Consider the following 15,144-nt stretch of genomic DNA (forward strand, 5'->3'; position numbering starts at 1 on the left):
AAAGAACGCCTTTCCAAGCAGCGTGTATTTATAGCTGTGCTACTACATTTGATAACTTGTTTTCTAAACTAGTCAATAATGAGTACGTTTTAGGTTGCGGTCAATGTCAAAAAAGAATCATTTTGCTAGTTGAGTGAAAGGACAAATTTCCTCATGTCTCGTATTCTATTTTTGTCTTTTTTTAAGTTTCAAATTAATTAATTCTCTGCCTTAGGGAATAAAACAACATATTTTCCCAGCCAAGGAATCTAAGTCCTTGCTCCATTCAGGCTTTGACTGAGACAGTTGTTCTGATCAAAATTTATAATCAAGAGAAAAGCCAGAGGAAAAAGGGCCTTGGGGGTTACCCAGCTCTCATTGATGTCTCTGGAGGTGCACATTTGCTGACACTATCTTTTTTCATCCTCCACACATGGAGAGAAGTGTGTTCTTATAATGGCAAAACAAACAATGAACAACAAAATAATGAAGAGAAAAAAGAAAACCCCTCTGAAGGTGAAGGCAGATTTCGGGGCAAATGACCTTATAACATTAGCATCGGATCTGGGGCTGAAGAATCAAACCTTTTTTTTTTTTTTTTTTTAGATACTTGACCTTCAGCAGTCAGAATAGTTTAGATCAGAATCTACTGCACATATCAGCACTGGTCCTCAGTTACTTCCCAATCTCACGTCCTCTCATTTTGAGTTTTCGTTCCAGGAAGAACTGTCAGCCAGTTTTTGGAAAGGCAGTGGGAACTGGCAAACAAGTTGTTATTGAAAAGGTTAAAGAAAAAGACAGGCGGCACCGTTACAAACTGGAGCCACAATGATGTAACCCCTGGAATGTCCCTTATTTGGTAATCCTGCTGCCTCCTAGGAACGGGGGTGTTTTGAGAATAATGTGTGAGGCGCTTTGGCTGGGTTGCAATGATGGTGGAGGATACTCCTTTTTAAAAATTTGTATTGGAGTTTAGTTGATTTACAGTGTTGTGTTAGTTTGAGGTGTGCAGCAAAGTGCATCAGTTATACGTCTGCCTGTATCCACTCTTTTTTAGATTCTTTTCCCATGTAGGTCATTACAGAGTGTTGAGCAGAGTTCCCTGTGCTATCCAGTAGGTCCTTATTAGGTATGTACTTTATATAGAGTACTGTGTATATGTCCAGCCCAATCTCCCAGTTTATCCCTCCGCAACCCCCTTCCTCCCTGGTAACCATAAGTTTGTTTTCTATATCTGTGACTCTATTTCTGTTTTGTAAATAAGTTGTGGAGGAGACTCTTAAGACGTCATATTTTCACACTGACATTTCCTCTCTTTGGTCGTAGGAGACAACAGCATGGCCCAGGAGCTAGCAGTTCTCTGTGGCAGAGAGATCCCTGGGCCCATCCGGTCTACTGGAGAGCACATGGTGATCCACTTCACCTCGGACTTCAGTGTAACCAGGGCGGGCTTTAATGCATCGTTTCACAAGAGTAATGTGTTCTCATGGTTCTAATTCATTTCATCTCATCTTCCTCTTGCTGTCTCCCTAACACACTCTGCTCATGTTTCAATGCCAGGACACAGGTTCTAAGTCAGAGCACACAGGCCTCTGCCCGGCCTCTGGGGGTTATCCTGATGTCAGGTATTAAGTCTTAAAAAAAAAAAAGAAAGAAAGAAACTGGCCACATTTGTGAATGGTCCCCCATCTTCAGTTCTTTGGGCAGGGCATCTTCCCTCCACGGTAGGCACAAGAGTAAGATGTTTAAAACAAAATTTCAGCCTAGCGGATGGCTGGAACCAGAAGACAGTACATGTCCATAACACATCAAAGAAGCAGTAAGTCAGAGTTATCTTCAACCTAAGAAATAACCAAGGTAATGTAGGAGATATTGTCATAAATCCCTTGGTTGAAATGATTCATTTAAAGGTTGGCAGGAAGAGTTTGTTTGCTCTTGAAATATGAACTTGGTGAGTCTGACAATGTGCATCATATATGGCAGGCTATCGTGTGGAGTATGATTGCGACTTTCAAAACTTGACAATATGTGAAGTCCACACAATCATTTTCAACCCACACTGGATTAAAGTTAAAAAGTAGCCCACAGAATGTGACATTTCTAAAGGCTCTCATATTTTTAACTGAAAAACCTAATTTTAAAGTAGATTATCAATCTAGACATGAAAAACGAATGTTTTCTCCAGGATTATGTATGCCTTTTATAGAGTAGGGACCAATTGAAGATAAACGGTCGTCCTCACAGTCAAGGAGGGGGCAGCTGCAGAGTGGTTTAGGAGAATGGGCTTGGGAATTAGACCTAAGGTAAATTTTCACCTCTGCGTTTTAACGAGCTGTGTGAGCTCCCTGCCCTCAGTCACTGATGCTCTGGTCCGTCCCTGACAGCTGGCAAATAAGCGTCTACTGCATCGCTGTCTTCTCAGCTCGAGCTTCTCCCTCTCTGTCACGTGGCTCGTGGACATGTGCGTGACAGCTCGCGCTGTATGAGTTAACATGTGGGAAACTAACTCTTGCCTCCCACCGTTTATTACCTCCCCCAGCCCCAGACTTGTTCATTCCACATTCTTCTCGATCTTAGGAAGTGGAAAGTACATTCTTCCAGCTATTTAAGCCAGGAAGCTTGCATCACCGTTGATTCTTCTTTTCTGGCTCCATCAATCCCATTCATCAGCAAACCACAATGGTCCCACCCTCGCAGTATATCCAGAGTCCAACCACTTCTCCCCATTTCTACTGCTGCCACCCTAGTCCAGGCATCTGTCAACCCTCCTTGGACTCAAGAAGTCACTGGACCTCTTGCTTCTGCTTTGCCCTGCCCTTCCTTAGAGTTTAAGTATTGCAGACAGAGTGAGTCTTTAAAATGTTAAGTCAGATCATGCCATTCTGATGCTCAAAATGCTTCAATGTGTTCCTCTTACTCAGAATAAGCCCTTGCAGTGTCCTGCGCGACCTACCGGGCTAACCGTTTAGATCTCTCATTTGGCCTCATGCATTCTGACTTCTGTGATGCACCACTAACACAGCAGCCTTCACGCCAGCTGTTTCTGGACTGCAGTGCTCTTCTCTCAAACAGTCTTATGTCTTGATTCCCCGTCTCTCTTTTTCTTTTTTTAATTTATTTTATGGAAGTATAGTTGATTTACAATATTGTGTTAATTTCTGCTGTACAGCAAAGTGACTCAGTTATACATAGACATACATTCTTTTTCATATTCTTTTCCATTATGGTTTATCACAGGACATTGACTATAGTTCCCAGTGTTATACAGAAGGACCTTGTTGTTTATCTGTTTTATATATAGTAGTTTGTATCTGCTAACCCCAAACTCCAAATTTATCCCTACCCACCCCCCCCTTTTCCCCTTTGGTAACCGTAGGTTTGTTCTCTTTGTGAGTCTGTTTCTGTTTCATAGGCACGTTCATTTGTGACGTATTTGAGATTCCACATAAACATGATAAATGGGATTTGTCTTTCTCTGTCTGACTTACTTCACTTAGGATGCGATCCCCCATTTCAATCAGGTCTGTGCTCGGATATGACTGCAGTAACGTGGCCTTCGCTAACTGCCTCAGGCAGTCTAGTTCATTTTCCCTCTCCCCGTTCATCTTTCTTTGTAGAACTTATCACCACCTCACATATTAATTATGTAGGTGTTTGTTGTACGTCTGACTCCTCTACAAAGTAAGCTTCATGAAAGTTAAGGGATTTGTCTCCACTGCTTACTTCTACATCCGTATCTTAGAAGCAAAAACAAAATGAGTACCGAGGAGCCTGTGCTCCATCCAAGCTTGTTGCGCTAATTGTTTCCAACATTTTTTGGTCCCGAGTGAGTTTCAAACCACATTTCTATCGCCTATACTTTGAAAATTCTCAAGACAAACAGAAAAAGCATCAAAGTCCAGTTGCGAGTGTTATTTAAATGTGCTGTTGTCTTTGTTTCTTCCTGGGAAGGTTGTGGTGGATACTTGCATGCAGACAGAGGGATTATCACGTCACCCGGGTATGCAGAGACCTACACTCCCAACCTCAACTGCTCTTGGCATGTCCAGGTTCAGAGTGGTCTGACCATCGCTGTACACTTTGAGCAGCCCTTCCAGATTCCAAATAGAGACTCTTCTTGCAGCCAGGGGGATTACTTGGCGGTAGGTGTTGTTTGCTGCTTTCTCTAACTACTTTCTCTACATACTTCATTCAGAAAACAAAATGATGATGTTTCCCCTCCTGGGCTATAAACTGATAGAACTTGTATACCTCATCTTTATCAGTATGAAGGAAATTGTGCAATTTTAATTTGTCTTTCCAGCTAAAAAATGGACCTGATATCTCTTCTCCACCCTTGGGACCCCATGGAGGAAATGGGCGTTTTTGTGGCAGTCGACCTTCGTCCACTCTGTTCACCTCAGATAATCAAATGTTTGTTCAGTTCATTTCTGATAATAGTAATGAAGGACGAGGATTTAAAATCACATATGAGGCAAAGAGTTTAGGTAAGTATTTTCACTGAGAATAATGTCTGTACTTTTCCTGCAATTGCTTGGCCTTTTTTGTTTAAATAGATTTGAGAAAAAAATATGTAAAGTTTTTTTCTGAACTAACAATAATAATGTTAATAAGAGTAGCTACCTATTATCAAGCACTTACTTTATGCTTGATACATTTGATATCTCATCACGACTACATTTTCTTCATTGTGCCCATTCTTCAGATAAGTAAGATGAGGCTTAGGTTGTTCCAAGGCCATATATCAAGAGAATGAACAAAGTGAACTTCTCCATGAGTATAAATTGAGCTGATCTTAATGATTCCCCTGAAATTCCTTAGACTTTTCCATTATGCAATGTCTAATTATGTTACATACAGTTATAGAAACATTATAAGAATGACAATTACATTGTTTTGTAATCATCTGTATGCTTCTTTTTAAATGAACATATAATCCTCTGATTCTATTATTACCCATTTAATTATATATTACAGTAATGATCTTTACTTAATTACCTTGTCTTAATCATACTTGATTGTAATTATATTTAATTCTGCTGTAATGATTTGGTTTTTGTGACATTTATTTTTAGATAATGTTTAATTGCATAAATAAGTAAACAAGCATAGCCTCAAAAAAGGGAAGGAGTGGTGTCTGTAAAGAGTAAGTCTTCGTCCCCTTAAAATTAGATAATTTGGATTTCAGGATAACCCTATGACCTCAATGACAGATTCCTGGACATATTTCAAAATCTGTATCAATCCAAATGAGCCATATGTTTTATCGCACATTCTCCAAAATATGATATGAGAATTTAAAATGTCAGCAGAATGTCTTCATTTGAAGAGAGGAGAGGAAGTACGTCTCCACCAACTGACACAGAAAATCATCTAATGCCTCGTGTAGATTCCCTGACTACAGGGAACGTCCTTTCACCACTTCCCAGACCACATAGGTCTGGCGCTTAGAAGGAGCCTTCACCAGCACAGCTTTGTGACCCCAGTACCGCTGCCTTATAGGTAGTGAGTTTCTCATCCTTCCCCATCTCCATTCTGAGCTTTGCTGCTGAGCTGTGAATGGGCAGGATTTCACCTGGTCCTGAGCCTTTAGAGAGCCTTATAGATTTGCAAACACTGTAACTTGTTGCTTTTTTGACCCTCTGTTCATGCAAGAATGGTATGGCCGTTACCATCTCCCCATCTTTCTGCCTCAATATTAGACTTAAAAGTCTTTTGATTTCAAAACCTGTTGCGATATGATCACTCTTTGTTTCTCTCAACTTTCTGATTCAACCATTTCCTATAACTACAGTCAGTTCTACTTCCCATCTATCTTTCCAGCACACCAACTTCTTTGCCACTTCAGTTTCTCAGCTCTTAACACATGTTATTCAGTGAACAACTTGTGGCATCGAATTAGCCTTGTCCTACACCGTCGTTCTCCAAGGACACTCCTTCAGTACGGTTGAATGAGAGTTCTGTGTCCCTGTGCTCCATGCTTTTATTCTCACTGGATTGATTGACATTCTAATTAATTAATTGAACATTTACAAAGTGCTTCACACTGTGCAAACTACCAAGTCTGTTGAGGAGTTCAGTGCAGAGGGGGAGACATACAAGCAAAGGCACAGGTAGGACACGGTACGATGAGGCTAGAAGGAGGGGCTGTCGGGAGCTATGGGTGGGAGAAGGCTCCCAGAGGAAGGAAACTGACAGAGATTTGCCAGTCAGTGAAGAGAGGAGGTGACAACATATCAATTCTCGATGGCTGTGCAATAACAAGGCATTTCCGTGAATTTGAAAGAGTTCACAACTGCTGGAGAAGAGAGTCAAAAGGAGCTAAACGTCATGGTGGTGAGCAGGCAGGAATCATGAGGGCGGCACCAAAAGGAGTTAAGATGTTCACTGGAAGGCAGTGGGGGCCCTTGGAAGGTTTTAATCCAAAGCACGAATGGTATTATCAGATTAGAAACACCCGTGTGGCCGCGGCACTGAAAACACATGGAGGGGGAGAGACTAAGGTGGAGAGAGCAGGTGAAAGAGTAATTCAGGGAGGAATTATTAGGTCCTGGGCTAAGGCAATGGCAATAAGCATGCAGAAGACAAGGGATGTTGAGAGAGATTATAAATACGGAATTGAGTGGATTTGGATGTGGGACAGGAGGGTGCCGTAGATGGCCCCCAGGTTTCTGGCTGGTGGATCCATTTATCCCACAAACATTTATTAAGAACTTGCCGTGTGACAGACACTATGCTAGGCCCCGGGGATATAGCAATAAACGAATAAAATCCATGTCCCCATGGAGCTTAATTACAGTGTTAAAATGCAGATAATAAATAAGAGATGCAGCATGTCACATGGCAACAAGTATTAAGGAGAAAACGAGGTGGTCAGTAAGAAGATCATGCAGTTGTATACGGACTTCTGGGCGGCGGGTAGGTAGTAAGGGCAGTCTGGGACACGTTCGGTTTGAAATCTCTGAATGATGTCCCCTCGGGATGTCCAGTAGACCCTGCACTGGACCAGGAGTCTGGAGGTCAGAACAGGGATCTGGGCTGAATCTAGAAATACGGGAACTGTTAGGAGACTGGTTGCAGTTTAAGTCACGAGGGTGGCTGACTTTAGCCAGGAAATTTCTACTGAGAAGATGAAGGGCCTGCAGGGGGATTCCTGGGGACCTCCAGCAATGCCAGGAAAGACCTGGAAAGAGGCACCCAAGGACAGGAGAAATGGTCCATTCTCAGAGGAGAATGGATGAAAGGAGGAGGAGAAGAGCTGATGTCCAGGAAGCTCAGGGGCAACAGTGTAGAGAAGGAAGCTGTGGTCAACACGTTAACTGCTGTGGATACAGAACAATGATTTCAAACGTCTTTGGGTAAAGTGACTGTGGGGTGATGGGGACCAGGAAAGGAGTCCTTTCAGAGGGTTGACGAGTGAAGGGGAAGGAGGACGTAAAGAAAGTGGCTGTAAATTCCTTGAGCTCGTGATATGTGGAAAGGTCAAAGTATCACGGAGGAGAGAGTGGGGAGGGAAGGGAGAGAGAGAGAGAATGAGATGAAAAGCACAGGATAAATGGAGGGATTAAATAGAGCAGGGTCCCTAAAGAGACAGAATGGATTGGGACACCAACCCCAAGATACATGAAGGCAGCGTACAGGGGAAAATAAAGGAGGGTAGAGATGTAGGTGAATTTTTAAGGATGGTAACAAATAAGGGGTAAAAAATTGAGGGACTTCTCATCTGACTTCTCCTTTCTAAAAGAGGACTCAGAGTAGCGTGCTGAGATGAGAGAGGGAATGGGGAGGACGAAGGGTTTGGGGAGTCGAGTTGGTTTTATATAGCTGTTGTCATCTATCTGATGAAACGGGAGGATGGCTTAGCAGTGTCGAGAGTGGAGAACATGCATGTGTTGTGGCATCAATTTCCATGAATGGTTTGAATGGAACACAACCACCAAATTGGGGTTTTGCAAGGAGCATCTGAAGGAAAGACCAGGAGCAAGGGAGTTAAAGGCAGTCAAAGGAGCTCAACGTCTAGGGTTTCAGAGATGAAGGAGTTCTAGGCAATGGCACAACTCAGGATGTGCCCATAAGCGGCTGAATGATGTTGGAAACAAATGTCAATAGAATTTAGCAGATTCAGTATCTGTGAGGCTAAGTTATTGAACAGATTAACTCCATTGGCATTGTAAGTACCCAGATTGTTCTTACTTGGTTTGTTTGCTGAGATTGCCAAAAAATAAATGTTTATTGATAAAAGGAAAGTATTTTTACTTAACACTTTGGGCTTTTTCAAAAAGTATTAAAAGCTCATTATCTTCTCAAAAAAACTGGCTCATAAAATTTCTTATACCATTCATCTCTTGCTCTTCAAATGCACCTAAATCCCAAAGAAACATAAGGAGTGAATGTCCAGAGAGTTGTACAAAGTGTATATCTGTTTAGTCTTTTAAACATCAGTCTATTGACCTGAATGGTCAGGGGGCAGTTAAAGTGCTGGTGCCTTTACATGCTTATCGAAGTGGTGGGCATATCGTTATGCTTCCATGACGTGCTATTGCACGCACCATGCACTGTAATCTTTGGTTGGCTTTAGGAAGGAGTGAAATTTCCAGTGAGAACATATCGTTTGGCAAGTTAAAAAGTGATACATGTGGTAGCTCCCTTGATAGCAAATTCAGAATATATTTGCTTACAAAAGAAAAGGAGGCTAATTCCAGATGAAAGGAAATTAATATTGGAGGTACAGATAAAGAGACCTTTAAAAATGGAGGTGACAGTCGCCTGCATCCTCTTTCTCCAGACGGTAGGTTGATTTAAGTGTGTTTCCTGACAGCCTGCGGGGGCAATATCTACATCCACGATGCGGATTCTGCTGGATACGTAACCTCCCCCAACCACCCCAGCAATTATCCGCAGCACGCTGACTGCAGCTGGCTCATAGCTGCTCCTCCCGGGAAGCTCATAAGGCTGCAGTTTGAAGATCAATTCAATGTCGAAGCAACACCCAAGTAGGTCACCTCCGTTTAATTTTCCTCCTACCCAGAGTTAGTATTTTTCAGCTGTCACATCTCAGAACAATTTCCTTCTTCTTCGCTCAGCAGCATATACAGCAAAGGAAATCTAGGGACGGGGAAGGGAAATGCTTAACACCTGGAGCTTGAAAACCTTGCCTGCCGGACACTCACCCATCAGCTGAGCAGATGATGTAAACAGACACTGTCCCTCCTGACCCTGTGCACATCCTCCGAGAGACACGGAGGGTGGCTGTCTGAGATTTATATTACCCGCTCTTCCTCCCACAGGAAAAAGAGAGTGTCTCTGGTAGACGAATATCTATTCGGCCAGCCCCATACTCAGTGTCGTAAATGATAAAGTATCTGTTTAACAAATGAAATTTGTGACACCCGGGGTCACCAGTGTCAGAAACAGGACGAAAGCAAGGACAGTACGATTTCCCAATCTCTGTTTAGTAAGAATCTTTAAAGATTACAAACCAGAGCGTTTGTCTGACTACGTTGAACACGGATGGAATAACTACGTAGATTGAAAAAAATCTGTTACCTTTCTCTTCATTTAACAAACGTGTGTCTACATCTGCATGAATACATGCAGGTGCAAAGCTTAGGTATGAGAGCTTTTGCGTTCCAGTTCTGGACTCCTGATATAATGCCACTCTCCCCTCACTGAGCATTAATTGGCTGGTTGACCTTCTCAAGAAATACTGGGTAAATACTTGTCCTCTTTTAGGGACACAGAAAATTCCAGCTGAGATTCTCCCTTAGCCCCGGTTACATAGCTATCAAGAGAGAGTTCATCTTTGTCATGTGAAACGTGTCATAACATCACGTGAAACAAAATCCTTGTGTTTCGACACTCCTAGGGGCTGATTCGAGAATGATCTTTACATTTCTAAGACCAACAGAATATGGAAGGCGAGTACATATTCTTCATTGTGGTGCATGTAAAACCTGTCTTTTTCAGCTACAAACTGGAGTGTATGATTCAGAAAAATATCATATGGCCTTTTGAAGTGACACACCACCTACACTGACCCTGTCATAGTGTCTACGCTGTGTTGTGTACAGAGCACTACAGAAATGACGATTTAATAATGCCCTTGGAGAAAGTGAAGTGTTTATTATCAAAATATGTCAAAGCCATGGACTTTGCAAACTAAACAGAATTTTCTTTCCACTGCAGCTGTGCGTCCAGTTACCTTGAGTTGCGAGACGGTGCTGATTCAAATGCACCAGTGCTTTCCAAGTTCTGTGGAGCTCATCTGCCCGCCAGCCAGTTGTCCTCAGGAGAGCTGATGTATCTGAGATTCCGGTCTGACAGCAGCCCCACTCATGTGGGATTCAAGGCCAAGTATTCCATAGGTAACAACATTTTTATATTCAATAAGAAAGTAGTGACAGAATAATTGCTTTAAAACTTTTGAAATGATCATGCCATTTTTAAAGAAGCCTTTCTAGCTGCCTAATTTTCGCAGTTACTTTAATGAAAGAAGTAAGTTAGGAATGTGAATGTTTAAAACCACAAAGTCATTTATCAATTTTAATTTTTACTTTAATTTCCATTTAAAAATACTCTTTTTAGTAAACTTGAATATTTTGTATTTTTCCCTAACTTGTTAGTGAAAAACATATCCAGTTAAATTCTCGTTTCTTCCTCTTGTCGTGAAATACGTACAATATTAAAATGTAAAACTCTTTAGTAATCAAATAACTATTTTTAGAACAGTGACTTTGACCTCCTCAACATCAATAGATAATCGAGATGTTTTTTCCCCTAAGTGTCTAGCGCCAGGTCATTCATTCAATGTTTTGATTTCCTTCCTTTAAAAAAGGAGTCATAAATAATACATTCTGAAGATTCACTACAATATGGTCACAATTACATAGAATTTAGTATCTGTTGGGTCTGAACACTAACCAAACATATTTAATGCGTTCAAAACTTGAAAAGCCTAGTTGTAACAATATTTAACCTACACCATGGGTCATTTTATAGCCTGAGGCAAATTGTATATAATTCAATCTCCCACATCCAGCTGATAAGAAATAATTGGATAGTAATTTTCAAGGCCCTGAGATACCCATTACTACAGTAACACGTTTATTTGATAAACCAGAAATGGCAGGCATGACTAATCGACCACAGCATTGTTTTTACCTGAGCTAGGACTTAGTCTACAGAATCACTAACACAGGGTACTAGGCAGGCCCTTATCAATCTCTCAGTTAGTTCTGGAATGAAACCTACTTGCAGCTAATAGCTCTTACATAGTGTCCCAAGAGAATTCATGAGACGTTACAGAATATGCCATTCAACATCTTTCCGTCTTCCCTTTCCCATTATTAGATTGGACTTGTGGTATCATTTCTCTGTACACCAATAGCAGATTTCATTTCATACCTTTTCAGTATTTTTAAAGCTTCAGTTCATGTTCACTTGGCACCTAAAAGCTTTTAAATGTGCTGGTTGAATTAAAAAAAAGAAAACCTCTGATAGAATATTGCTCTTTTTCTGCAGCCGAGTGTGGAGGAAGGGTGACAGGGCAAAGTGGAGTCATTGAAAGCAGCGGGTACCCAACGCTTCCGTATGCAGACGACTTGTTCTGTGAGTGGCATCTCCAGGGACCCTCGGGACATTATCTCACCATCCGCTTTGAAGGCTTTAGCCTTCAGGATTCATCTGGCTGTGAACGAGACTTCGTGGAGATCTGGGAAAACCATACGTCTGGTCAGTGAGATATGTCTGCTGTCTTTTGGGGTTATCTATTTTCACAGGTTACTCACTCAGCCTCTGAAATTTCCTCACTTCCAAGTAAGGCAAGACTTTTTTTTTTTTTTTTTTGTGGAGAAGTGCAGATCAGTCAGCTCTGGACAGTGCCAGCTTTTCTCTCCCTCATTTCTTACCCATGAAACAGTGGTGCCCAAAACCCTGATGTCATTATATAGCTTATCCTGAGAGCACTGTGTCCGGAAGGCATCCTCTTCCAGGGAGACCTTCCAGGGCTACGCTCAGATGTTTGAGGGGCATCCTGTAAGGTAAGGAGGGAAACGGTAACATACCCTGGAAATATCATGAGGCGGATGCTTGTCACTCTGTCGCCTTGGACCACTTCACTGACCACATGAGCAGCCTTCCTCGTTGTGCTGCTGCCCTCGGCTCTGATTCGTTGCTGTTTTTGTTACACTTCCTCATATACTTGAATATATTGATTTTTATTCATGTTTGACCTGCTTCTCTTGCCAGAGGTCACCATTTCTTTCTGGCCAGGGTCTTATCTATTATTGTTTTTTAATTCGTACATGCAGAATTTCTCAAGTAGAGGTGAAATGAAATCAATCACCTGGACATATAAATACTTAATTATTTGACTCTCACAGGTAATCTATTGGGCAGATACTGTGGAAACACCATTCCTGACAGCATAGATACTTCTGGCAATGTTGCTTTGGTCAGGTTTGTCACAGACGGCTCTCTCTCTGCCTCGGGATTCAGACTACGGTTTGACTCCAGCGTGGAAGGTATGTTCTTTGATTCATTTTATATATATATATATAGCTGAGCCCTACATTGGATAGACACTCCTCTTAGGCACTGGTGTGACAATAACTAAACAAAGACACCGTGACCCTTGTCTTCCTGGGCCTTACTAGTTTAGCGGAGAGGCAGACATTAATCAAATAGTCACACCAATAGATGAAAAATCACAACTGCAATCAGTGCTACAAGGGAACGGATCTAATGCTGTGAGGGGTGTCAGGAGGTGAGAGCCACGTTCCTCATCTTAGAAAGCCAGTCTGTTAGCGCTCGAGTCACTCAGAATATGCATTCCAAACTCCCTGACAAGCTCATGTGAAATAAAGATCTTGTCTTGAAAAAACTGGATGATGACTTTAGCCCTCTGATTTTCCTGACTCCGATGATTACTGCGCTTACTGGACTCTCATGTTTCTTGGGCCATGATGACAGAAGGCTGCCAGTGAACTACCATCTATGGAAGCAGAGATTAAATATTAAATATCAGAGATAGTCCTTGTGTACATACAGTGATAAATAAGAGCACTGATTTTGTCTAGTGGGACAATAAAAAAAATGCTTTACTTTTGAGAACATTCCTTATAGGATTGGATTGGAAGTTTTCTTAGGTTTTGGGGTTTTGTTTTCTTCTCTCTCTTTTTTTTCCCCCCCCTTCAGCATGTGGTGGGGATCTCCAGGGCCCTGCTGGGACCTTCACTTCTCCCAACTACCTGAACCCAAACCCTCATGGCTGGATGTGTGAATGGAGAATCACTGTGCAGGAGGGACAGCGGGTGACCCTCACTTTTGACAACCTGAGGCTAGAAGACCATCCATTCTGCAGCAGTGAGCATGTGACAGTAAGTGTCCCCTGCCGTCAGGGATATGATAGTCCATTGTTTAAGGAGTTTATTGACCCATAAATCACAGTCAGAAAACTAGGTCAGGAATATTCCCCTCCGTGCAACTGTATCTCACACAAATTCTAAGTATTTTAGATAGAACAACGTCACAATAAATGTTTGCCATAATTTTTATAAAAGCTGTTTTAAGAGACTATTAGTTGTCTCAACCTATATCAGGGTCATAGGCAGGATAAATGTTCAAGCAAATGATCATTACACATGGAAAAACCTGTGTAAACCGAAAAGTTAAGCCTATGATTGGGACCAGAGTCACAGGGCAAGCCAGCACCAAAAGTCTGAAGCAGATGGGTGGTCCTGCATCATTACTGTTCTCTGCTGGTTGTGCCGAGTGACTCCTCTGGAAGACCAAGGTCGACTGTCTTCCAGGTTGCCAAGCTCATGCTTTGAGATTATATCCTTAGTATAATCTCAAATATTATATTTGAGTATAATATTATATTTAAGTATAAGTATAATACCCTTAGTATTCTTAGCTTCCCTTAGCAAAAGAAAGCTAATGAAATCCGTGAGTGTTAACTGTGAACGACAGATATATATACGTTTATACTGTATTAACTGTAGATGAATATTAGTATATTTTCCACCCAACTTGCCCTTTCTCCAGTCTTTGTTATCTCAGTAAATAACTGTTCCAAACTTCTGGTTGCTCAGGTCCAAAGCCTTGATGTCCGTTTTGGAGTTCTTTCTTTCACATCCTTAAACTGTACCCATAAGCAAGCTCACTCGGCTGGACCGTTACAAGAGATCCAGAGTCTAACTCCTTCTCACTACCTCCACTGCGGCCGCCATCGCCACTCACTTAGATTTATTTTAATAACTTCCAACTGGTCTCTGCTTCCACCCTTGTCTCTCTGCATCTCAACACAGCAGCCAGTGTGATGGGTTTAAACCTAAATCAGACCATAAGGCTTTCCTTGAAAATCCTCTAATGGCTTCTTTTCTCACTCAGAGGGAAGTCCCACATCTTCATAATGGCCCAACTGGACTTATGTTATCTGCTGCCCCTTCCTTCTTCTACCCATGTGTCTTATCTCAAACCCCCCTCCTCTTTTGCTCACTAGGACCCAACCGCACTGACCTCTTTTCTGTTCCTTGACTGACACCCTAAGATGCACCCACAAGCACTTCCCACGTCCGGCTGCCTCTGTCCATGGGATAAAGGCCGTTGATCATGGTTTTGCACATATTCCAGCCTTTTAGTTGTGAATAATCCGTTTTGATTCTGGCAGTGTGTTGCCCATTCCTGTTTTTAGAATTATTGAAATACTTGTCACTTTCTGTTTCCTTATGCATTACTTCATGGTTTGGAATCAGAGGGATAATTTGAATCCCAATTTTATTACTACTGGCTCTTTGAACTTTGGCAAATTGCATAATCTTTCTGAATTCTAGTGTCTTAATCTGGAAAACAGGGGTAATATTATATGTCTGAGAGGTTGTTTTGCTAATTGGATAAGGTAATCCCAGTGGGTTATTAGCAGAGCCTGGCATTTTGTCCATGCTCAGTAAATGATAGGAAGCTCTGTGTCCTGTCCTATGAGCCGGAAGTCACTTTTTAAACCAGAAGCTCCCGAAGAACAAAATTTAATGATCAATTACAGTAAACAAAAAAGCGTACAGCTTTTGTTATGGAATACATTATCCTTCTCCATAGCTCTTAGTGTCCCACTCTGCCTCATTATTTCTAATCGTAAGCCATTCAAGTCCTTTTTAGAAACAGGAC

At 41.8% G+C, this 15,144-nt stretch overlaps 1 protein-coding gene across 1 annotated transcript in view; it reads left to right on the forward strand.

The window, feature by feature from the left end:
• The window catches only part of CUBN (cubilin), a 271,724-nt gene that overhangs the window by 180,317 nt on the left and 76,263 nt on the right, over nt 1–15,144 (forward strand). Inside the window, exons 42-49 of the mRNA XM_060292217.1 lie at nt 1,306–1,452; nt 3,931–4,121; nt 4,283–4,466; nt 8,798–8,972; nt 10,165–10,343; nt 11,500–11,709; nt 12,360–12,500; nt 13,174–13,355. Coding sequence (XP_060148200.1) covers nt 1,306–1,452; nt 3,931–4,121; nt 4,283–4,466; nt 8,798–8,972; nt 10,165–10,343; nt 11,500–11,709; nt 12,360–12,500; nt 13,174–13,355 — 1,409 coding nt within the window. The remainder of the gene's footprint in view (nt 1–1,305; nt 1,453–3,930; nt 4,122–4,282; nt 4,467–8,797; nt 8,973–10,164; nt 10,344–11,499; nt 11,710–12,359; nt 12,501–13,173; nt 13,356–15,144) is intronic.

This window comes from Globicephala melas, chromosome 2, assembly GCF_963455315.2.
Source record: "Globicephala melas chromosome 2, mGloMel1.2, whole genome shotgun sequence".
In the NCBI taxonomy this organism is placed as follows: domain Eukaryota; kingdom Metazoa; phylum Chordata; class Mammalia; order Artiodactyla; family Delphinidae; genus Globicephala; species Globicephala melas.